The 22,228-nt window shown below is 42.5% G+C and overlaps 2 protein-coding genes across 2 annotated transcripts in view; one reads left to right on the forward strand and one right to left on the reverse strand.

Moving 5' to 3' along the window:
• The window catches only part of lmtk2 (lemur tyrosine kinase 2), a 27,520-nt gene continuing 5,292 nt past the window's right edge, over positions 1–22,228 (reverse strand). The window contains exons 2-14 of the mRNA XM_049562387.1: positions 19,741–19,871; positions 19,398–19,551; positions 18,671–18,747; positions 18,111–18,229; positions 17,710–17,797; positions 12,175–12,305; positions 9,579–9,663; positions 8,046–8,167; positions 7,287–7,436; positions 4,102–7,156; positions 3,873–4,005; positions 3,538–3,789; positions 1–2,229 (exon numbers count right to left, since the gene is read on the reverse strand). Coding sequence (XP_049418344.1) covers positions 2,201–2,229; positions 3,538–3,789; positions 3,873–4,005; positions 4,102–7,156; positions 7,287–7,436; positions 8,046–8,167; positions 9,579–9,663; positions 12,175–12,305; positions 17,710–17,797; positions 18,111–18,229; positions 18,671–18,747; positions 19,398–19,551; positions 19,741–19,871 — 4,526 coding nt within the window. The 3' untranslated portion in view covers positions 1–2,200. The remainder of the gene's footprint in view (positions 2,230–3,537; positions 3,790–3,872; positions 4,006–4,101; positions 7,157–7,286; positions 7,437–8,045; positions 8,168–9,578; positions 9,664–12,174; positions 12,306–17,709; positions 17,798–18,110; positions 18,230–18,670; positions 18,748–19,397; positions 19,552–19,740; positions 19,872–22,228) is intronic.
• The window catches only part of pvalb5 (parvalbumin 5), an 18,046-nt gene continuing 9,163 nt past the window's right edge, over positions 13,346–22,228 (forward strand). Inside the window, exons 1-2 of the mRNA XM_049562390.1 lie at positions 13,346–13,527; positions 15,964–16,113. The gene's annotated coding sequence lies outside the window, so the exon portion shown is untranslated. The remainder of the gene's footprint in view (positions 13,528–15,963; positions 16,114–22,228) is intronic.

A 22,228-nucleotide genomic window follows, 5' to 3' on the forward strand; every position in this document is an offset into this window, starting at 1 on the left:
TTAGAAGTTCATTTGCATTTATTTTCATATTAAACAGTGTAATTATAAACATTTCATTCAATTACACTAAGCATGATAAATATGAAGTAAAAATATTTTTTTAAAATCTACAAGTTTAAAGGACAGACTGAATTCACATCTGCTGTTCATGTCTTAATTTAACCGCTTTTAGCCGATGACTGTGATATGTCCCTCTGATCAACTCAGCTTTAAGTTACAAAATGAAACCTCATACCTATAACTCAGTTACGTCATTTCCCATTTACAGACAAAGAAAAAGAAAAATTTACATTTACATACATCGGTACAGTTCAACATTAAGTTACATTTCTCAAATGTGCAAGATTAAGCAAATGTATACTGTAGTCAAATAAAACAAGATTTCCTTAAATAAATGTTCAAGTTTAACTGAAGCACAGGCTGCTGGTTTTTTAACAGAGGTTATCTAAGATACAGTGCCTTCTGTATTTGGGGTGGGAGAGATGGACGTTATCTACTACAGGTGAAGTACGGCTGTACATCTGTGACGAAATCTTTAAAAGGAGAGAACCATACAGCAACTGTAATATCCGCAAAACTGTGTTTTTATAGCTGTACATGAAATCCTGGAGGGAAAGCATATCTTGATCCATAACAGTTTGCATTACGCTTCTATACAGAAACCGATCATGATACACACATGTCCCCAGCCGACCCTGTACAGCCACAGAGGCCTGCAAATGATAAGATACAATGAGATGTTTGAAAACGCAACTGGACGAGGGGTCCTTAAGGAGGAAGAAAATGCCATCTGAACAGGTTCATTAAGTTTGACACAAAGTTTAAAAAAAAACAAACAAAAGGCAGACAACTCTGTTCATGACACTGATAAAAGCAGCAGTGTTTTTGTTCTAGTAGTGTTTATGTGAAGCTTTAAGTCCCTGCACGTTGCTGAAGAAACGCCGTCACGTTCACCCGGGTTCATCCTAGGAACTCATATTCTGACTAAATCATGAAACTCATTGCACATTTGTTTACAAACAGCTCATCAACGGTACAAACAGCTCATTAACATTTCTTCATTCTGACATTTAAAAATAAAATCTGCTTTTTTTTCTTTACACAATCCCACTAAACGTGCGATTTGAAAATTTCTGTAGTGATAGGAAATGGAGGAGTGCAGCTGTCTTTACAGCATCACAGGCACTGTGATAAGATCCAGTGACAAGTAGTCAAAACCAACTTCCTGCACGTGTCGGAGCATAAAATGAAGCGTTACAAAATGAATAACTTGTCTTTAAGCTTCTCACGACTGCCTCTCACTTGAATCACCTCCGTAAGGATTAGCATGACAATCCTTGTCTAACGCCCGCCTCCTCTCTTACTGAGACGTCTCAAAAATATGAAACTACTTACTGTGAATATTCCTTTCACACATAAATAAAGGAACACACAGTGTGTCCCCTCTGTAGATGAGGGATTCTTATTTAAGGTCAACCCTTCTTATTCGAATGCTGCTAAAGAAGGATACAACGCATGGTTTCTCTCCCATTAGGAGACTGTGACTAACACCCAACGAGGAGTTACGAGAAAACAAATCACTCTTCCAAAAGAGGCAACCACTGAAATAATCGCACAACATGAAGGAGCAAAATTAACAAAGTCAGAGAAAAAGCTTGGATCTTCAGTTTTAGGTCTGCTGAAATCAGAGAGCTTATTCCTTCCTATTTGGCTGTAGTGATAAGTCCGTCAGCCCAGAGTGTTGAATTCAGAGCATAAAAAGTCTTTTTTTGTCTCTTCTTTTCTTTTTTTTTGGTGATGCAAAAGTCCTGGGAAACGAGTGCACTTTGACACACAAAAAGAAGCAGCCAAACACCTGGAATGCGCTTGATGAGTCTTTAAAGCAAACATTTAGAAACTTTTTTTTTTTTCCCCCGCCCATCCTCCCGAGTGGAATTGCACTGAACTGAAATCACACACACTGATGTAGCTGGAGAGGTGATGCGGCTCAGACGGGAGCTGGGCCTCGTCTGTCTTTATTTGCTGAAAAGTCCTTGTTCTCATGGCCATCTCCGTGTAGGTAAAGAGCAGTTCTGCCTGAGAGAAGCATCCACGGTTTGACCCACAAACCGTGTCATTTGTCCTTATTCAGCCATTCTCCGGTTCCAAAAAGTGCGAGTATAGGTTTGTTTTTTCAATAGTCTCATGGAAATGTATCACACTAGTCCTTCTCTCCGTCTTCACTGCTCCCTGGGGTGAACAGAAGAGGATTGAGAGAGTTAAAACATGCATCCAACTGAGTGATGAATATTACAATTAACAGTAGTCAGTGGAGATGTCAGCTAGGATAGTGACATTAGCTGTGGTTACATGGACAATATTTTATACATAGATGCTAAATAAAGTGATCCGATAAGATGGATGTTTACATACCACAAAGCATTTGATCAAAATATAACTTTTCTGACTTGCACAAACTGGTTCCCTCCCTCTAATCTGCCAGTAATATAACAGAGGAAGTTTTTTTCCCCCAACCTTATTGAGAAAATTAAATTCATTCAACAAATAAATTGCAAAAGAAGTGGTTCCTGGTTAAGATAATATATGAGTTAAAAGAGGAAATTTAAGAGAGGGGTAGGTGTTACAGCTGTGTTTTTGGTTCGAAATAAGTCATTCATTCAAATCAATAGACGAAGGCTCATGGAAACAGCAAGTGTGGCACATTGTATGCAGCATACGCACCACCTAATGTTACCTCTGCATGCAACAAACATAAAGGGACAGAAATTATTTACTCCAACCAGAAAGAAAGAAACTTTGTGTTTACATGGTTGTAAGGTAATAAGCTAATATTTTACTATTTAACTGATTCTCAAAGGTTTACTCCAACCCTCTCAACCTAATTCTTTTGATAGGGTCAGATCAGACCAGTGTCTTCCAACTGAGGTGGTTACATGAGGTATTTTTTTGGGGCTTCTATCATGATTATTAGTGGAATATGAGGGCCCATGTGAATGCACCTAATGTCATATACATTTGCACCAAGACATGCATATGATGTGATCAGAACTGCAATAAAAATTAACCATTTTTAAAGGAATAGTTTGACATGTTGGGAAAGATGCTGAGAGAGAAAAAGATTGATAACACTCTAATGCGTGTATGGTAAATATGAAGCTCCAGCCAGCACTGGTTAGCTTAGCTTAGCCCCAAGACTCAAAAGAGCTAGTCTTGCTCTCTCCAAAGGTGAAATAAATCCACTACCATCTCATTTATTAATACCTTATATCTAATTTGGTAGATATGTGGAAAAAACGAAGCACAGTATCAATATGCTGTGGTTTTACAGGGTTTTTTAGAGTACGGTAACATCCTGGAGTGTTGCTGGAGACTGCTAAGCTAACCATAGCTTTATATTTGCTGTACAGAGATGAGAGTGGTGTTGATGTTCTTATCTAATTCCTGTCAAGAAAGCACATCAGCCCAAAATGTGGAACTATTCCTTTAAGCCTGTGTAAAAACCTATGCAGGTGTGTTGCAAATGCATGCTCAACTTGCCTCCTTGCTCGATGTCAGAGTCAGTGAGATGTGTCAGGGAGAAGCTGGCAATGCTGGCCGGTGAGATGGAGAAGCGGGAGTAGTTCGAGGAGGCGGTCCAGCTGGGCTCCAGCACGCACCCTGCTGTGGGAGGCGGAGAGGAAAAGCGGGATGCTGCAGATGAGGACATCGTTTTCGAGACGGGGTCTTTATCCGTCTTGGGCAGGAAGGCAGGCGCCGGGGAGAAGTCATCATCCCACTCAAAACCACCACCTGCAGGAATTTAATGATTCCGTCAGGGCATTTTAAGGAAAGAAAATTTCAGCAGCTGCACGTTTTGTGAATTTTGGCGCTACCTTCTTCATCGGTGGAGCTTTCAGAGTTTGTGAACCGGTTCAGGTAGCTGGCAGTGGGCACTGGGCTGCTGAACTCTGGTGCCTGATTGTGTGAGCCTGAGGAGTGGTCACCCAGTTCCTTGGTGGGGGTCTCCTACATCACATTGAGTTGGATTTTAATTAGCCACACAAGTGTCTTACTAGTTACACCTATAATAACTCAATGAACAACAAAAAAACAATACTTTACCTGGTCAAACAGGTAGACGGTGACATCATCAAAGAAAGACACAGATCTTCTGGAGTGATCTTCACTGCCCCCCGCAGGAAACGGTGAAGATGATGCCTGGATGTTCAGCGTGGTGGGTTTCAACAAGCTCTTCAGGTTCTTCGCACTGCTATCATCTGAGATAATGAGCGGCACTGTATGCACGGTATCGTCCTCGCTGTCTGAGCTGGAACTGTGTATCTGGTATCCACGCATGTCATCATCTGAGTCATCGCTGTTCTCGTCCTCCTCGTCTGCATCTACGCCATCCTCCTGACCTGAGCCATCCCGCCTCCCCAGGTAACGCCCCTCCATGTCCGGCTCTTTTATCTTATGACCATCACTTGCATAGGTCCTGGTTAGTTTAGCGTGACCTGTGTTCTCTGGCTCTGGCTCTGATGGGGCAACAGGAGGAGCTGGAGTTGGGGTTTCTATACCTTCTGAAGGATCTGGTTGATCAGGAGATGTGATGTCTTTTAACAAATCTGGTTTGTTTCCATCTTCATTTTGACTGTTTGTAGCCTCTGTCACCTCTTTCTCACTTTTTTCTGAGATGTCTACATCTGCCTCCGGTAACACACTCCCAACATCAGGATGTGTTTCTGCATCAGTCTGTGCTTCAGCAGCTGGAGAAGATTCTTGCAGGGAAAGTAAAGAATCTACATCTCTGACCACGCTGACCTCCGGTGCTGACCCTCCTGCAGCCCCACTGACCGCATCAGTAGAGTTCCTCAGCCACGTGACTTCACCAGAACCTCCTGCAACCGTTTCTTCAGATTTTTTCTCAGGTTCTGATTCATTGTCTGAGAAGTAGGCAGAGTCTCTGTAATTACTGCCCATGAGAGGCTCCTCAGGTGGAGCTTCATGATCTGGCTGCGGGCTCTCACTCTGAGCATCCAGCACACCCTCTACTTCAGAGATGATGATTTCTGGTGGGACCAGATTCTTCGCAGCTGTGAGCTCCTCTGTCTCCTCCTCTTCTTTGGCAGCACCCGTGCCATTTTTTGCCGGAGAGTGGTCTTTAACAGTAGGCTGAGAGTTCCACTCGGGAGACTCCAGGTTCTCCGTCTCATACCCGCTGTCTGATATTTTGTATGGAGGCTGCAGTTTGTGTTGGGGTATTTGAGCACTCAGCTCTTCTCCTTGTTCACCTAGCCTGTGGATGTCGAGAGAGTCTAAAGAGTCTGGCGTCTCGGCTGAGTTATCTACAGTTGGTAGAGTGGTGGACATACTGTCTTCCAGTAAACTGTCCTGGCTGATCTGGTCCAAAGAGGGCCCAGAGACCAACAGAGAAGATCTGACAATAGGGCCCCCATTAGTGTCCATAAAGGATTCTTCGTGGTCAGACAGAGTGGTTTCCAGTTCTATGTCCACATCCTCAATAAGCTCACTCAACAGATCGTTACTTGTGAGGTCTTCACTGTGTCCACTGTCTGATGCTTGGACTTGGAGGTTTTCAGGCATTTCACTTCCTACGGGCTGAACATTATCCTTTGAGGTTCCTTGGTCATCTTCAAGGCTGGGAATTTTGGCATCTGTGCACAATGAGTCTGTAGTGGCACTTTCAGAGAATGCAGGGGTGTGGTCATCAGTCTGACTGATGATAACCTCAAACCTCTCTGAGGTAGAATCAAAACCAGAGTCTTTACCTCCGTCGGAGGATTGCAGCAGACCAAGGTCTTCGGTGGAAGAACTACTTCTAACTGGCAGCTGGTTGCTTGTGTTATCGTCTGTGTCCACTGTAATGAAAGGCACCAGTGTTTCATTTTTTACCAGAGACGGACATAACTCTCCCAAGCTGGTACTTGGGGAGTCTAAAAGTTCCTGTCTAGAGGATGTGCTACTTGCTGCAGGTTTTAAATAAGTGTCTGCTGTTAATAAGCTGCCTAAATTCTCAAGGTTGTCCCAAGAGCTCATTTTGAATCTTTCTTCTGGTTCATGGGCAAGGCCAGGTAAAAGAAAATTCTCCTGTGGACTTGAGAGACTTGATCCGCCTTTCATTAGGTTCTGGTCTTTGAGAAACATAAAGTTATCAGCTAGTTTTTCAGTGTTCAGAAGCCTCTTCACATCTGTTTTCTCCCCCTCCACTTCCAAAGAATCCATCACGTGAGGAGCTTCTGAACTATCCCCTAAAAAAGAGTCCCCATTGTTTTTATCTGTATCCACCTCCTGGACTTCTAAAGGTGCACGTTCATGGAAAGGGTTGCCATTGCGTTCTGGAAGCTCCATAAAACTCTGTCTCCAGGATGGAGAGTCCTCTTGCTTGGACCCCCCATCTGTGAAAATGTTGGTGTGGTATGGACTGTCATTTTCAAGAGACGACCAGATGTGGCTGTCTGGTAAATAGGAATCCTTGGAGTCAATACTTTGGTGGAAAAAATCAGCATCGGTGCTAGACTCATCCAGACGGACATCTTGGAGAACAACAAAGTCTTGCTGGCCTGAACTGAAGTCCATGTCTTGCTCTCTGTTCCCGTCTTCCCCTACAGTGCTCTCCCCTGGTTCTTCTAGTTGTATGTAATATTCATTTCCATTAGATGGCTTTTGTGCATCAAACACTGGTACAATCCCAGGAATTCCTGAAGGAGTGTTTCCACTTTCTGTGCCTGCTGCTCTGGCTACAGGATCGGGGAAATGAGCTTGGATGTCTTCGCTGGAAACGGGAAAGAACATGCTGTGATAGTTTAATGTTGTGTCCATGCCTGAACGCCCGTGGCTGCCATCGTAGTGGTCATGCTTGGCTGCCTCCCAAACATACTCAAAACTGAGACCTTTGCTTGTTTCAGTGACAGTGAGAACTTCGTCGATCTCTTGTCGCAGGGCATCATCGGCGAACTGTTCCAGGATTGGGAAAGAGGAGTGGCTGACAGTGGTCTGCCGCGTGGAAGGGTTGGGCTTGAGAGCATCCCAACGTTGCTCAAAGTCTTCTTCTATGTCTTTCTGGCCTTGCATGCGGAGATAGATGAGCAGACGGTGAACTTCCTCTGCTGTGGCCCGCTTGTCTGGAGACAGCCAGCAGAACTGCAGGACCTCGTGCCTGAAATTACGGGAAAACAGACATCTCTTTTTCAGATAAGACACTCTTTTAATGGCCGCTTTAATAAGTAAAAACCTGATTTGAGAAACACTGCTCACAATAATGTTATTGACATATTCCAAAAACTCACCATCTGTCAGAATAAGGAAGCTCCAGCTGTGGCTTAAAGAGTTTGACTTGTTGTTCCTTGATCACATGATTGAGAACCTCCCGATCGGAGAGATGGGGGTACGGCTGAGTGGCGTTCTCAAAGAGCTCCCACAATGTGACCCCCAAGGCCCTGTGGAAGATTGAAGACAAAAGAGCCGTTGGCATTCACTGCAGGACAGAAGTTATCTTATACACTTCAAATTCGGCAAAAGACCTTGACCTCTTGAGCCAAAACCATAAAAATTAATGTGGTGAGTTGAATACTCAACCCCTCGAAAACAGTACTGTAAAATAAATAAATTACCTGCCCCTTGTGATTAAAACTACGTTTCGAAACTCTGCAATTTATGACCGAAAAGCATTTGGGCAATGAGTTGTGAAGTCAGGGAGGAGCTGAAAAGACTATACAGTGTGCAGAGATGCTTAGTTGGTGCAGTGTCAATGTCTTTTTTCCCCGCTTTTGGAAATTATCCAGATTGTTTGGGATTTACAAGCTCTTGCTTTGGCTGGCGGGGCTTGTTTGCTCAGCAGTGAGCCAGAGGTGAAATCTATTGTCTTTGTCTTATTCCAAATATACCTCACATGTATTTTCTGAATATGAGACATGATGGTAGCTCTCTCAGGAGACTCACATTAGAATATATTTGGATTAAATTCAGGTTCCCTCAGAGTCATTATGAGTTATGGGCTTTTAAAAATGTCCTCTTGTGTCAGTGAAGAGCGGCAGTCTGGTACCTACCACACATTGCTGGGCTTGGACTGCTCCAGAGTAATCACACCCCCATGGCGTTCGCCCACCAGCTCGGGAGCCAACCAGCGAAGAGGTGCGTACACATCATCCTCTGTGATGATGTAATCCTCCTATAGTAACATTGTTAAATAAACAGTTACACACAGTATTTGCTACTTAGACACACTTTCTAGGAAACACTGTAAAAAAGCTCTCTACAAAATAAGACATTTGCCTGTTTATTAGCTCTCGTTGAGGCAGTGCCCTGTCTTCTTTGCCTCTCCCTTTCTTTACAGAAATAGATTTACTGGTTGACCTTATCTTATGAGTATTAAATTCAGACAGTCAAACTGACACATCAGCAGTATTTGAAGAATGCAGCAGACAGAACCGCCTCAGGACATATGCAGTGTGTCCAGTTACAAAAGAAGACAGTCTCATCTCTTCAGTGAATCATGCAGTTGATCAAAGGATGACAAACTGCACTGCCCACAATGAAAAAGATTTATACTCAGTGACGTCATCTGGAGCTGGCTGCACAACTGCCAGACCTCACAGAGGCAACTCCAGTTCCTCAGCAGCACAAGGTGGAGTAGGTTACCATCGTGAGAGGGAGTCATTTATTGAGTTTGGTAAATAAAAGCTCTTTTTGAGCAAAAATTATGGCTTCAAACTACTTGACTCTTACTCACATGTGCCTTGTGGGTGAATTTTATAATGACAAGGACACATTTTCTGATAAGTTTGGCAACTATATAATGCAAGGTCCTTTTCTTGGCAGCAGCACCTTGGGTGGCCAATTTTTAAATCTTAAAATGCATCCAAGTGTAGAGATACTCCAATTAATTGGGCTCTTATGTGTGTTGTACAATATTTATTAAAAAGGTCTTGACAAGTCAGGACAAACAGATCACAAATTAGGCAAAACAAACAAAAATGTTTTCCATCACGATGCCCAGTCTCCCCCACATGCATCCTTCTAAGACAAGTGTGAGTCTCACTAGACTCCAGATGGTGGGAATCAAGATGCGGTCAGGCTGCTTATACTGTATATCATTAGGCTGCTGGTGCCTGGCAGGCACTGTGGGGCTGTGGTAGCCTGCTACAAGCACAGGGATCTAACAGATTTTTTTAATTTGGTATGTATCTGGATGATTATTTCGTGAGTCAGAGTTTCCACGACAAACAGTAGGATACGTCCGATAGTTGTTCTCAGTTTGTCTATGTATACTGCATGTATGTGCTCTGTCAAATACACCATAAATACATTATCTACAATGTGTCTGAGATCTAATTTTGAGCAGTAAAAGGCACATGATAACTACTGCTAATCTGTATCACATCAGCAATTACAAGTTGTATCACAATTTTTATCAGTGTCAGCAATAAAAAAAGTTGGATTGGATCATATTTAGGAGTAAAACTACAACTACAATCCAGTCTAATGTACAGTATCTTGTATAACCTGTTGCCTAGTATATGCAGCTCCACACAGTAAATAACAAAATGTGGAAAATATCTGAAATTGAGATTTCTGCTTACTTTGTATCTGTAGGGTCCAATGCCATAGTCTCCCACTTTGACTGTAAGATCTGCAGTCAGGTAGCAGTTCCTCAGAGCTAAATCACTGTGAGAGCATAGAAAACAACATCAGCGTGACACAAAGGGATGGATTAGATACTTCACAAATTTACAGTTACTAAATTATTCACTGATTATACAGCTCTCAGGCGACCATCGCTTGACTGAGAAGATTCAGCAGATGTTTGTTCTTGCTAGTTAGGGAATTTGTTGAGCGTGTGCTTTGTTATTTGTGCTTATAAAGCAATGTTAAAGTGAAGTGAATCTAAATCAATCATATCACGATGAACAGGGAAACCACCATCTGCTCTCATCCTTTAAAGCTAAGATTACCTCACAAGAATCAATTGCAAATGAGTTTGGCAAGATCACAAATGACTTTGGCAACTACAGGAAATTCTCCTTCTGTCATTTGCCTCTGCTCTTCACCTTGCAACAAGACTCATTCAGGGGCTATTCCTGACTCGTGCATACAGCAGCAGGATATCGTGTCTGGAGGGAAACACAGAAAGGTTTTGCGGAGCTGCCAGGAGAGGGCGTATCAAGCTCTGAGGCGTTCCTTCTGCCCATTAAGCAGACATATGGTAGTTAATTCACACTGAGAGAAGAGGCAGGCCTTGGTTTCCCTTCAGCCCTGCGCACAAGCTCCAAGTCCCTTTTACGCGCCTAACAGCAACCACTGCTGACACCAGTGCTCTCATGTGTACATGGCCCGGCGTCTGTCAGACCTGCTGAAACCTCTGTAAGATAAATGGAGATTTATTTTAAACCCTCCTGTCCCCTGTCCCCCTGCTGCTGGCAGAGGGCTGACATACAGTAACAGAGCAGTGAGGAAATGGGTCCAACATCTTAACCCTACAAGGTTAATACATGGCATGGCAGTGATCACTCCTATCAGACACCACTGCTGTCTAGTGTGGAGGTTTTTTTGCAAGCAGTAACTATTTATTTACCCAGTATTAAGAGGAAAGGAAAGCAAACAAGTTGATATTTTTGAAATACAAGAATAGTTATCAAAGCAATGAATATTTTGTCTTTAAAAATACAAATCTGACATATATCTGAATGTCTTACTCTCACACCATTTGCATTGTGCTGACTCTAGAGCTGCTGTAACTTGAATTTCCCCAGTGTGTGGTTCATAAAGTTTAGCTTATCTACTCTTTTTTTTTATCTTATCTTATCCTGTAATTAGGAAAATCAAGACGTTTACAACACAGTGAATACTCACACATGTCACATATTGATTGACAATCCAAACTCCAATAAGAAAACCTCTCTAAAAAATATATGTAGAGCAATCACTGTGTGCCTTTAAAGAAACATCTTTCCATGGTTTCTGATTGAGAATATATTAGGATGTTTTGCTCGATCCTTTGCAGCACCATTCTCACCCTTGCGCTGCAAAGCTGGGATTTCAACTTTGGATATCATCCCACACAGCACTTGCCCCAGAGGGTTTTGTGTCTGTGGCGCTGCACCATCAATCATCTCTCATTTAATTTTGCCAGCATGTGGCTGAACTGGTCATTCAGTTTTCCGTAACAATTTTTTGTGGCCTTTGAAGAAAACATATTTTTACGATTGCAAATTACGTTTGTCCACATGAAGGGAAGCTTGTAGCACTCCCTTTAAGTTGTAACAAGGATTAAAACACAACGCCCAATATGAGGCTATCCTTTTACACGCAAAGAGCAGAATCATCATATCCACTCTGGCAGCAGACAGCTGACACTGTGGCAATGCATGGGAGCTGTGTAATTGGAACCCTCTGAGCTTATTCTGAGCATGCAAAATAGAGCTGATGAGCGGAGCATCGTATGTAACCCCCCACCTCAACCAAGACACGTTCCCAACAATCCCCCCCCTGTACCCTGCTGGCTGCTGGGAGCCAGACATCCAGTACTCACTGGGGGTAAAAATGAAAATGAAATGCAGCGTCTCTGCTGTACACACCTTTTTTGGAGAACACTGGTACTCATGAGACTGGTTGGACAGTCAGACAGACAGTTGACCTAAGCTTTTACAGTCATATTTTATGAGGTTTGTGTCTAGTGACATTACATACATACCAAGTAAAATGACTATATATTAATCATACACCATAAAATTTGTATTTTCTTGATAAAAATTTTTTTAAGATAGCAATTAAGATATGTTCATACGATTAAATATTAAAGTGCTGAAATTTATCTAATGTTAGATACGTAAATTTAAGCCAATTTTTTGCAGAAATTTAAATCCTTAAAAAGTTAAATGACATTAGTTAGATTTCAAAAGACTCCTTTCTGCATTAAAATTAATACAACCAAGAAGGTAAAGATAACTACGTCTTAAGTAATACATATTTACTTGGGGGAACCTCTAATAAGTTGTGGCAGAAAAACTAAATGTTGTTGAAAAATGTAAAGCATCTGTGAGTAAAGGCTGTGATTGCAATATGTAATTGCAGGATACAGCAGCTGTAGTCGTTGACAGACAAACAAAGACACAATGCTTAGCTTAGTGCGTTTTAAACCTGTGAGCTTGCTCAAGTGTTGCAATTCTGAAGTGCTACCTGTGCAGGAAGTTGTGTTTGTGAAGGTGAGTGACACCAGCAGCAATTTCACAGGCCATCCTCTGCAGCTGCAGCAACTCAGCATTTCGGAACATCCAATCCTGCTGAGACAGATAGCCACGCAAATCCCCCTGCAAACACACACACAGATAAAACAACCAGCTGTATTAGCACACCGAAAGCAAGCATGAACATTCAATAAATCCAGATGAATCTTATTTGTATTATAGCAGTAGCAGTGCTAGTTAAATGCACTGTGCAGAGACCGCCACACAGGGGCAGTAGACTCTCCTGTTCCTGTCTCCTCAGCACTTCTCACTGCTGATGTGTGAGAGGACCAAATAAGGGTAACGCTGTTTAATGGACCTCAATGCTGTGTCACAGAGATTTATAAATAAAAGAGTCCAGCTCAGGTCAGTGAAATAAGCTGTGCTCGTGTACGCTTGGGTTTTTCGGAGCCCACGAGTGGAGGAGAGAAATGAACAAGGTGTCCCGTGAGGGAAGCAGGGCAAAGCGCTTTGTGTTAATTAATTACACACCCACATAAAAAACATACACAGGCACACACACATGGTTAGAGAGTGATATTAGGGCTTGTGTTAGAATGTAGCTCACTAGTGTGACTGACCACAGTGCTATCAGAGTATAAGAGTGTGAATCTAGAACACAGATCACAGACCTACAAGGCTCTTTGTGGTCGGACCTGAGGAGCTGTAGATCTGAATTACAACAAGGGTCTCAGCTGTGTGCAGGTTCGCAACCCAGGGCTGGTTGGGAATGTCTGTGGACACCTGTGGTTATCATTCACTAACATGTAACACACTACAACTCCACTATAATGTGAGTAAACAAAGACAGAAGGGACTCTTGAGTACACTGTCCTACAACTTGATACTAGGTATTTTAGAGGACAGTATATTTAAATCAATTGAAAGCAAAGGGCCATTTAAGTTATGTGTGTGTTTGAGATCATGTTCAGCACAGCTGGAGTGAAGGAGACAGCAGAACGGAGCTCCCCTGAGGAATGAGCCACTAAGAGCGCACTGTACACACACACACACACACACACACACCTGATTCACATAATATACGAGACGATTTTGTTAAAAATGTCAAGTCACATGCATTTACTGTTTGTGTTTGCGTGTCTGCGTGTTTACAAAGGGTTTACTTTTCCCTGAGCTATCTCACTACAAGCAGCTTAGATCAGTCGTCTTATGTAAGCAGCGCGGTTCGCTTCGACCAGTTACCCCTGCAGACACAGACATATACACACAAACAGAAAAGCTACCGCACGGCAACACACACAGCTCTGAGAAGCAGCCTTCACAGAAGAGCTATATTCAATGTATGGTAAGTGATACCCTCTGCCTGTCTTTATTTGTGAAGGCTCCGCAGCAGGTGATTAGGTCTGGGTTTCAAGGGGGGAGGGTCCAGGGCTGTTGATGAAACAACATTAAGTGTGAGCGGCCAAAACAATTAGGCCTTGTGTCTGACCCATGAATAAACAAGAATGTACTTAGTTCCCAATGCACAGATTCACGTCTGGCACAGCTGTCACATGATCGAGTTATGTAAAAAAAATCAAGCTATTTAAGTACTTTCCGTGCTACTAGTAGGTACTAGAAGCAGGCTATATTCTGATTACTATTTGCTTGTTTACCAGTTAGCTAAACAGAGCAAGTAGGACACTGAATCCAGGGTGAAGCACTTCAAAGGTGTAATGTTCTCACAAAATGTGACCAACAGCCTTTGTTAAATCAGCTAATTTAAAGAATGAGTTACCATCAATAGAGCACAATAGCCTACAGACGCCAAAAAGGACACAAATCACATAAGGGCAACTTCCCCCCACGGTGAATAACAATGCTCAATACGCCTATAGGCAGAGCATGGTCAGTAATGTATAGCTTAATAAATGCCACGACAGTCACATAAAGAGCAGCTCTATACCCCTGCGAGGATTGTTGCTTTAACGACCATAACAAATGAAGGAGATCAACAACTTTCGCAAGCCAGAAGTCAGCTGGCTCACGTCCGGGAACCCTGAACCAGAGAAGGGTCTGACTAATGCCCTGGCAGTCTATCGTTTTTCCAACCTGCTTTAGATAAAACTACGCTGACTTCTGTATGACGAAAGCCTTGACAGCTGCGTTCCCATGACCCGTTTAACAGCAGCAATGACACAGTATATCGCTATTCAAAATCGTGACATGAGACCAGAGTATCGTCTTTGAGTTTGGATATTGTAATTTTGCGAGTGTTGTCTTTTTCTGGTTTTGAAGACACCATAACAGCACAGTGATGTATTTTTCTGATTTTACCAGACTGTTATTATGTTTGCCAATTTATATTTGCCATTATATCCACATTACTGATGATTATCTATCAAAAACCTCATTGTGTAAATATTTTGAGAAAGCACCAACAGTCAACCCTACAATATCCTCAAAATATCAATATCAGGATATCTGCTATAAAACATTATGACATTTGATTTCTCCATATCGCCCAGCCCTAGCAGCAACAGAAAGTTTGCTAATTTGACAGAGTAAGGGCGGTCCAAGAGCAGCAAACTTTCTGTTGCTGCCATTACACTGTGATCCTGGCGCTGGATTTCTAGCTGACTTTGCTAACTAATGGTCTATCTCCGGAGCTGCTGCCCGCTCTCCTTCTGGTAAAGTAATCTCCTAGCAACAGACAGAGGGGTGAATGGACCTCACGGTGCGCTAGCCAGCTAATTCTTGTCTCGTTTGTGGTCTGATTAACAGTAAATTCATCAAATTCATTGTCCCATAATCGCTGTTTTCCAAGCTACTGTAGCTGTCATATTTCGTGGAACTGACGGGAGCACAGTTTCCATAAGAACACAGACGTCAAGGCTTTCATCATACAAAGTGGACATGGTTTCATTTAAAGTGGGTTGGAAAAACCAAAGACACAGCCAAGCACCGGAACAGGAGATCTGTGCATTAGAAGCTGTCACTCACGCTATGGTATGTGACATTCTGTGGCCCCCGCACCAGTTGCTTGATGTATTTTGATGTCTAAAATGCTTTGAGTCAGGGTTACCCGGCACGGGTGATATGGGACAGAAAAACCACCATCAATCACCACGCTGTCAGAGGGAACGTCATAGTATATTGGCTTTATGGGACTCATCTTGTCCACTGCGCAGCTGCAGTGTCGCATTTCATGTTTTGGAATCTAAAAGATGATTGACATGTCATGAAGTAATAAGAGGACAAGACAAGTCATCTTCAAATTCAACTTAAAAGCAGGAGCGATGCTTTTTTTTATCTCTTTATGAAGTAAGTGTTATTTTAAAGTTTAATTTTGTACTGTACATATTGAAAGAAAAGAAAAACATATTGTGTAAAACAAGATCTCACTTGGATGAAGTCCTCAAAACTCTTTATCCACCGAGGGATAACGAGCATAGACATCACTCAGTTGTGCTACCCTCACACATTATCACCTTCAACAAACAGGACCTGGTCTTCAAATGTGGGCTTCCCTAATGGCTTGCACACACTTGTGATAAGTCATTCACCTTGACTCATTTCCATCTCCTGTCAGAGACGTTAGTGGAGCTGGCTGGGCCAGACCATAATGCCAGGACACAAGCCAGGCTTGGGCAGCTGACAATACCCCGGCCCAACAAAGTTATGCAATATCTGGCGAGATGAGCCAAACTGGACCTGCACACTTTGCCAGGTCAAACCAATGTGGAGGTGGAGCATTTGTGTCACCTAACCAGCTTTAATATGTTTCCCTTTTCTCTACTAGCAAATAAAATGTGGCTCAACATCCAAGAACCACAGGCTGGATGTGATGTCCCCCTATAAAACAACTGTGAAGTCAAACTTTATGGCTCAGGTTGTGCCAGCTCATTCATGGTTACCACAAAAAGGACATCCTGTATCCTGGCATCAAGCAGTAAGTTAGTGGACTTGTGCCACCCAGACACACCTGCGTCTGATACACTTATACACAGAAACGCACGAGATAATTTCTAGCTGCCAGAGTAGTAGTAAGGATCATCTCATTCAACAGTACACTCACATAGAGATGAAAGGTAAAGATTACAGACTACACTGAGAGTGAGTGACTGTTGACACTCTGTCAAGTCAGGTTTTCAAGGCAACTCTGTGATTTAGGCACCTGGGGACTGCGGAAACAAGTTGTGAACAGTTGTTTATTTAACATGCAGCAGTTATGGAGCGACATTCGGCACAGTAATAGGGTTGACGTGTAGTTCGGTAGAAAGAAAATAGTTCCTACAGGAAACTGCTCACACCAAGGTCTGTGGATCTTCTTAAGTAGCCGAGTCATAATTTCTAAAAAGAGACATTGCTAAAGTATTTTCTTGGCACTTTGAGCACCACAAACCGAGTGCCTTCTAGTTCCATTATATTTGAGAAAGGGCAGACATCTCTGTAAACCTCTGGAAAGTATTTGTGATTTTGGGGTGAACTGTCCCTTTAATATGTTGCTATTATAGAAATATAAATCTGTTATAGCTACGTTATTTTTGCTCCTACTTTAATAAACACGAGGACACAGAATTAGAGAAACATTTTGAAGCTCATGTTATCCAACACCCCAAAAACCTGCAGCCTCAAATCTTCAAACCGAGTCTACTGTACTTCTTATAGTAAAGGTTTATCCTATTGAGATAAATAAAACAGACACTAAACGTGGTGTGTATTCAGGTAAAATTTTTGGCTTCTTGCATTCATCGCTGGTCACCCCATAGGTTTCTTTAGGAACAGCTTGGTTTACTTTAGACTGAACTCAGTCTCCAATGTGCACAAGGTGCTACCCATTAAAATGCACAAACACAGCAACTGGTGGAGCTGACACCAGAGGAGCGTAAATGGAGCCTGTTGCTTTACTGGGTGAGGTGGGAATGTGAGAAGTCCCAGGCTTAGGCTAGCTATGGCACTTCGACAGGAGGGGGGGATCAGAGGAGGGAGGAGATGAGAGGGGAGGGAGTTCCCAGCAGTCAGGCCCTGGCCCACCCCAGAATAGGTAAAGAGAAAACAGTGAATAAATCAGCTGCCATGATGGAGTCTGAGACACTTCAATATGTTGAGATGAATGGAGGAGCTAATTTAGGATTGAGACAGTACGCTTTCAGTGCAGATGGTCAATAGGGCAGGACAGCTATGTGTGCTTGCTGGACAGTATTTAAAAGGGTCTTGCCCTATGAATTTGTGAGCTTAACAGAGTGACAAGAGAGAATTCTCAAATTCCTCAATTGATGAAGCTGAAGCTAAGTGAAGATTAAGCAAGCTGTAAATGATCCATCTCTCAATTACTTGACACTGGTACACAAAGCCGCATGTTAAATGGAGGAAAGTCTGGACAACATTAAAAAATACGATTACAAATTGCAGATTTATAGATCACTTTCATTCCCATGACTGTAAAACTATCAATTTTGGCTATATATCTTTTTTGCCTCATGTACAATCAACATTTTTTGTAAAAAGAAGATTAATAGTGTGTTTTGTCCATGTGGTCACTCACCATTTCACAGTACTCAAAAACAAGCAAGAAGGGAATGGCCTCGACACACTGCCCCAGGCACTGGAGGATGTTTGGGTGCTGCAGCACTCTGCACAGGCAAAATAACACAAAGCCCATAAATACTGGTGTTAATTAGGCCTGCAATAAGCTTTGAAACAATACCTTTAAATAATATCGGCAAGATTTGGGAGATTAAGTCTGATGCAATGTGTAAAAGGAAAGATAGAGGGAGCTGCTGACATTACAGTGATGTCATTTATAGCTATTTTTGTCCTCATGTACTGTGGGCATGTCCTCGAACACACTCAGTTTAAAAAAGGTAGTTGGAGTAAATAGAAAATACTATCATTAATCTATCAAATAATAATAGTCTTCATTTAAAAAAAAAAAAAACAGTTTACCTGTATGGATCCCCCTGCTGCAGGAAATCATTTTGCTCCTTGGCACTTGCATTAGCTTTTAACTCCTTCACAACCACTCTGGCACCCCCTGGGTCTGTGTAGATTTCACTCAGAAGGACCTGTTAAGACATGACGCCACATAGAATTAAACGAGATACAGAGAAAAAGGCCATACAGCATTTATGCCTCCACATGTTATATATCACAAGAGATCAAGGGATGCCAAAAACTGCAGAGGACAGAAGGCGACAGATTGAAAAAGAAAAATGGGCATTCCACTAGACGGGTTGAGGATATTTCAGAGAGTATATATATTTCGTTATCCACTTTAACATGAGTTGCAGAATAAAAACGGGGGAGGGGAATAGGTGCATAAGCCTTCAGTCATAACATATTCAGAGCATATATTCAGCCTGTGGCAAAGATGATGCAGGCAACCACCCTCAGCACTCCCTGAATGTCATATAGAATCAGCATATTAAACCAAGCATTACCCTAACTTAACATTTTCTGGTTTTATTTGTTATTGTTTGAGACAATGCAAAGAGAGCCCGTCTTACCTGTCCAAACCAGCCGTTGCCGATCTCCTGGATATAACTCAGACTGTGACGTGCTACCTGAAAGCCTGCAGATCCCTCTGTGAAATCAAACACAAAACAATGTTAATTAAGACTGTACTGATGAAGAAGTGAAAAGGTCACATCTGTTGCTCATAACTGGTGATTCTAAGAAAAGGTCCATCTAAACCTAGAGATTAATAAGATCAAGTGGTGCATGTTTCTTTAGATCCCAATCAGATATGTTCTCCTTGTGGAATGACCTGATTACTGTGTGCTCTATAAAAGGCACATGACACTAAGAGCTCAAAAAATACACCCATCTTCTATAAATTATTCTTAAATATGTAGTATCCAAAGGGCTCCATATTTAGGATTTTTAGCATTCTAAAAATAGACATGAAAAAGACAAGGACAGAAGAAAACTCAGAGCACAGGAAGAAACTAGGACAGAAATCCAGCCATTCAAAGACACTGTCAATATGCCATTTGTAAGTCTATGTATGTATAGTACATCTGTTGTTCATATTCTATTATAAAGTTTCTTAATTTTATTTTTAATTATGTCATTAAATTTTGGCACTGTTTTTAATTTTATGCACCAAGTCCTTGTTAAGTGCAATAAAACATTTCTGATTGTGATTCGGTGATACGTATGCATACGTTTGAAGTGATTAATTACGTTTTGACGCGCAGTATCAATCTGTTTGTGAGTGTGCATGTGTCAGACCTGTGATGCGGACAGGAGGTTGGAGGTGGGGGGGTCCAGGCAGGGCCACAGGGGACACAGCGAGGGTGTAAACCTCGGCTGGCGACTGCATAGAAGGTGTGTCCTCTGCTGGTGGTGTGAAGTCGATCTCATCGTCAAAGTGGTCCTCGAACTCCTATAAGAAAAATCAAGACTGACTACAAACACTATGCATGTTACTGCAGTGCATATCTTCCACAACAGAGCCTGAGTTCAGACACTGTCCATTACAATCCATCCCCGCTCCGTGTATTCATTAGGTGTGGCCATCACGGGAGCAGGTGGAGCTGTATCTGTCTGGCTACCTGCCCGCCAGGACTCTCACCTTGAAGTTGATCTCCCTTTCCTTGCAGCAGGTCACACAGTTCACTAGCAACACCACCAAGGCTACAAGCGCCGTCAGTGACACCGCCACGGACAGGTAGAGAGACACAGACGTGTCCCCTGTGCTCCCACCTGAAATGAGGAAAAGCAGACAGAAACTATGCTGAATTATTCAAATTCATAGCTGTGCTTCAAAATAAACTCAGTAGAGAATACAAGTTGGCATCTGAGAGCTTTGTTACAGGCATAAACATAAGCGTGTTTGACAGTAATACTGCACACCAGGGGTGTACTGGCTCCTCTCCTAAATCCACCCACAACAAAGGTACATTTAAGCTTGATAACAAAAATAAAACTACAGTGTTCTTAATATGCAACTTCTAAAGCTCTCTTTCCAAAGCACCTCCGCTGCAGCATAACACTGTGCGAGACATACGATCATTTTGATGTATAAAATGTCAAAACAGTGATTATTTTCTAAGGTTTACAATTTCTGAAAACGTGGCGTGACAATTGTGACTCTCCAGACCAGACTACCCAACCTCCACCCGTCGTCAGCCATTCAGAGAGACAGTTGTGGGGTTTTCCACCGGCTGATAAGCAGCTGATGGTGCAGCAGTGGTGACAGCAGGTGTTAGTCTGCGTCGGTGAGGATGCTGCTGGCCCAGCAGTTCGAGTGTCAGGGCTGACAGCAGCCTTGAGAACCCACCCACTGCGCTGCTCAGCTGCTCTCTCTGCACTGATGCTGACCAACAGTCACGCGGCTGAGGCTTTCCATTTTAGCGCCAGCGATTTCCAATTTAGTGCAACATGTTTATTCTGGAGACTGCCTCACACACAAAACACTAACTATCCAATTTATTCCAGCGCCTTTAGTTTATTCCTGTGCTATTACAGGAAATAAAGGTGAGCTGAAAGGGGCAGCAAAAACAAATTTACATGGCAATTATCAAACCAACCCAAAGACACTGCAGCCATGTCTTAAAAATATGTTCTCCCTGGATTGAAAGCCCACAAAGATGATCACGTGCACCGACTAAGTGTTTAAATCGTGCGTAATTCTGACAAAAGCTCAACCTTTAGTTGGCCGTAAGTGTGAGCCTGTCATCGTGTTCTTCCACCACATGTCCGCCTCGTCTTCTCATGTCCCAAATGTTACTGCTCATTTCTAACTTCTCATTTGAAAGGTGCGAGTGCTGGCCACTTTTGTCCGTCATAGTCACCGCTGTAGGTGAGTAAACGGTCAGAAGACATTCAAGTCAAACCTTTCCACATGCAGCTCACGTGTATTTTTGTGGATGTCCCCAGAAGAGATCTGAATCTCTGAATCCAGGTGCACAATTTGACTTGTGTTGTAATTTCACTATGTCGTATCACACTGTAATGAGTAAACATAATCTCGGCCCTCTGCATCATACCTTCGGGATGTGTGTGTGTGAGTGAGTGTGCTGAGAGAACAGCGCAAATTTGTGCCCACATTTCTCCCTCCTGTGTTTATTCTGTCTCCCACTGGTTGTAGCTTGTCAGGTACATCCTGTCTGCTAGAGGGGAGAATCAACACCTACTGAGTCTCCTTCTGCTGAACTACAAATTCCTGACAGATGAAGGCGGGCGCTGAATCCATCCACACTACAAACCCTCTTCTAGTTGGTTTCACATCAGTACATGAAGGATTAAGCAAACAGAGTGCATTATAAACAGTCAACCTTCAGGAATAAATTGAACCCCAGATTAAGGATAGTATGTCTACAGTCAAAAGTAATATGTCTTAGCCCTAGATGGGCTCAGTTGAAAAATAATGTACATTTCAGTGTGGATGGTGCAAGCACAGCTTCTCTACATGGTGGCAAATGAATGCTTGGACAGTCTGGTCCTGCAATGTTACAAAAAAAACAACCTAATTTTCTGTCGTCTCCAAATCTCTTTGAATAGCTTATCCCACGATACATGTGTCATCATTAATCTGTATTTATATTTAGATTGGTAGAGGATTTAACAAGCAGAAAATTATGAGCTGATCAATGCTCTCAGTGCAGCAGCACAGGAATTACTGCTATTCTGAGATAACCTTTTTGATAAATTTCATACGAATGCAGATATCAGAAGAAATAGAAAGTCGACTGAGTGTCAGCGTGAATATCTAAACTGTGTGCTCTGCCTTATTGAAACCTGGCGAGTAGGAAGCGAGGAGAGAAACTGGGTTGTGTCTGTCACACTCGTAAGCAGGTGATGGCTGAAATGCATAATGTTGTTGTTTGCTGAAGAAAAACAGATTTAGTTATTTTTCTGTGCATCATTTTGGCATTTTCAGATCTCGAAAACAGTCTGAAAGCTTGTGTGGGTGCATGTTGTTTGTACATGTAAACAATGCTTTTAGACTTATCCTTATGGACCTGGCCTAAACCAACGACCATACCATTGTTAAGGCTGACAAAATGGCACCTTCAGCCAAACCCTCGCCCCAAAGTTCTCATGTAGAAGTGAATTAA

Source organism: Epinephelus fuscoguttatus, linkage group LG19 (genome assembly GCF_011397635.1).
Source record: "Epinephelus fuscoguttatus linkage group LG19, E.fuscoguttatus.final_Chr_v1".
NCBI classification, from domain to species: Eukaryota; Metazoa; Chordata; class Actinopteri; order Perciformes; family Serranidae; genus Epinephelus; species Epinephelus fuscoguttatus.